Raw genomic sequence first — 1,367 nt, 5'->3', positions numbered from 1 at the left:
CTGGTCCCCGCGGTCTTCCCGGCCCTCCTGGTGCTCCTGTGAGTATCTCCTGCTCCCCTCTCGTTTGGGGACAAGCGGCCCCAAGGGCCCCTTTGGGTGGGGGGATGCTGGGTGGGACAGGATGGGGCGAGGGCAGGACCCTCCCGATGGGTACAGGAACAAGCGGGGACGTGCGTCCTCACGTCACTGTATGGGGGTGGGAGGGAGGTGGGGGGGGCGCTGTTACCACTGGGGTCTTCAGGCCCAATCTTCTCATTTTCTAACCACTTTTTTTTCTTTTTTGCCCCCAACCTGCAGGGTCCTCAAGGTTTCCAAGGTCCCCCCGGTGAACCCGGAGAGCCTGGTGCTTCTGTGAGTCCTGGCACCTCCTCCCCCAGCCTGATGGCCCGTGGGGATGGGGACAAGGCTGCCCGTTCCCACCCCTGGCCACGGCCACACTGTCCCCGCTCCGGGGCATCTCAGCCAGCATCCGTGGGAGGGGCCTGCCAGCGGCTGGCACCGCCCAGCCTGGGTGACAGGGCACAGTGTCACCCACAGCACCCTCATCCCTGCCCTGCATCTCTCCTAGGGTCCCATGGGTCCCCGCGGTCCTGCCGGCCCCCCTGGCAAGAACGGAGATGACGTAAGTGGCCCCCACATGGGGTTTCCCCCTGCCTTCTGGGGCCTGGTGGCCCTGCAGCCCCCCCAGGTGAGCAGGGGCTGCCTGGCCTGGGGACGTGCCACCAACCCCGTGTCTTTCGTAGGGTGAAGCTGGAAAGCCTGGCCGTCCCGGAGAGCGCGGCCCCCCCGGCCCCCAGGTGAGACACTCCCCACCGGGGTGCCCTCCGGAGGGGACATGGCATCATGCCCTGCCTGGTGGCAAAGCAAGGACACGGCATGAGCTGCCTGCCCCCCGGGATAGGGGGGCAGGGGGGTGCGGGGACGCCCCCCCGAGCAGCTCCATCATCACCTCCCCTTTTCTCCTAGGGTGCACGTGGTCTCCCAGGAACCGCCGGCCTCCCGGGCATGAAGGGTCACAGAGTGAGTCCCTCCACCCCTGCCCGCAAGATTTAGGGGAAGGGGGAGCCCAACCCCACCAGGGGGTCCCCTCCTGACACCCCCCCCCCTTCTCTCTCCTGCTCCCCAGGGCTTCAGTGGTCTGGATGGTGCCAAGGGTGAGCCTGGTCCCGCTGGCCCCAAGGTGAGGAGCGATGGCAGCGCCACCCCTGCCCCGCTGGTAATGTCACCCCCGCGCCCTCTCCCCCTGGAGCGGGTCCCTCAACCTTGTCCTTTCTCCTAGGGCGAGCCCGGCAGCCCCGGGGAGAACGGCGCTCCTGGGCAGATGGTGAGTGCTGGAGTCCCCGGGGGCCACCCTCGGCCAGCACGGG

General features: G+C 68.3%; 1 protein-coding gene across 1 annotated transcript in view; it reads left to right on the top strand.

The window, feature by feature from the left end:
* Positions 1 to 1,367, top strand: part of LOC104131410 (collagen alpha-1(I) chain) — a gene marked incomplete at its 5' end in the record, with an annotated part of 39,663 nt that overhangs the window by 27,955 nt on the left and 10,341 nt on the right. The window contains 7 exon segments of the mRNA XM_035900131.1: positions 7 to 38; positions 298 to 351; positions 569 to 622; positions 744 to 797; positions 967 to 1,020; positions 1,127 to 1,180; positions 1,280 to 1,356. Of these exon segments, the coding sequence (XP_035756024.1) occupies positions 7 to 38; positions 298 to 351; positions 569 to 622; positions 744 to 797; positions 967 to 1,020; positions 1,127 to 1,180; positions 1,280 to 1,356 (379 nt within the window).

Source organism: Egretta garzetta, unplaced genomic scaffold, assembly GCF_000687185.1.
Source record: "Egretta garzetta isolate BGI_Z169 unplaced genomic scaffold, ASM68718v1 scaffold868, whole genome shotgun sequence".
Classification (NCBI taxonomy): domain Eukaryota; kingdom Metazoa; phylum Chordata; class Aves; order Pelecaniformes; family Ardeidae; genus Egretta; species Egretta garzetta.
Note: the sequence above shows the minus strand (reverse complement) of the source record. Positions and strands in the feature narration are given on the sequence as shown.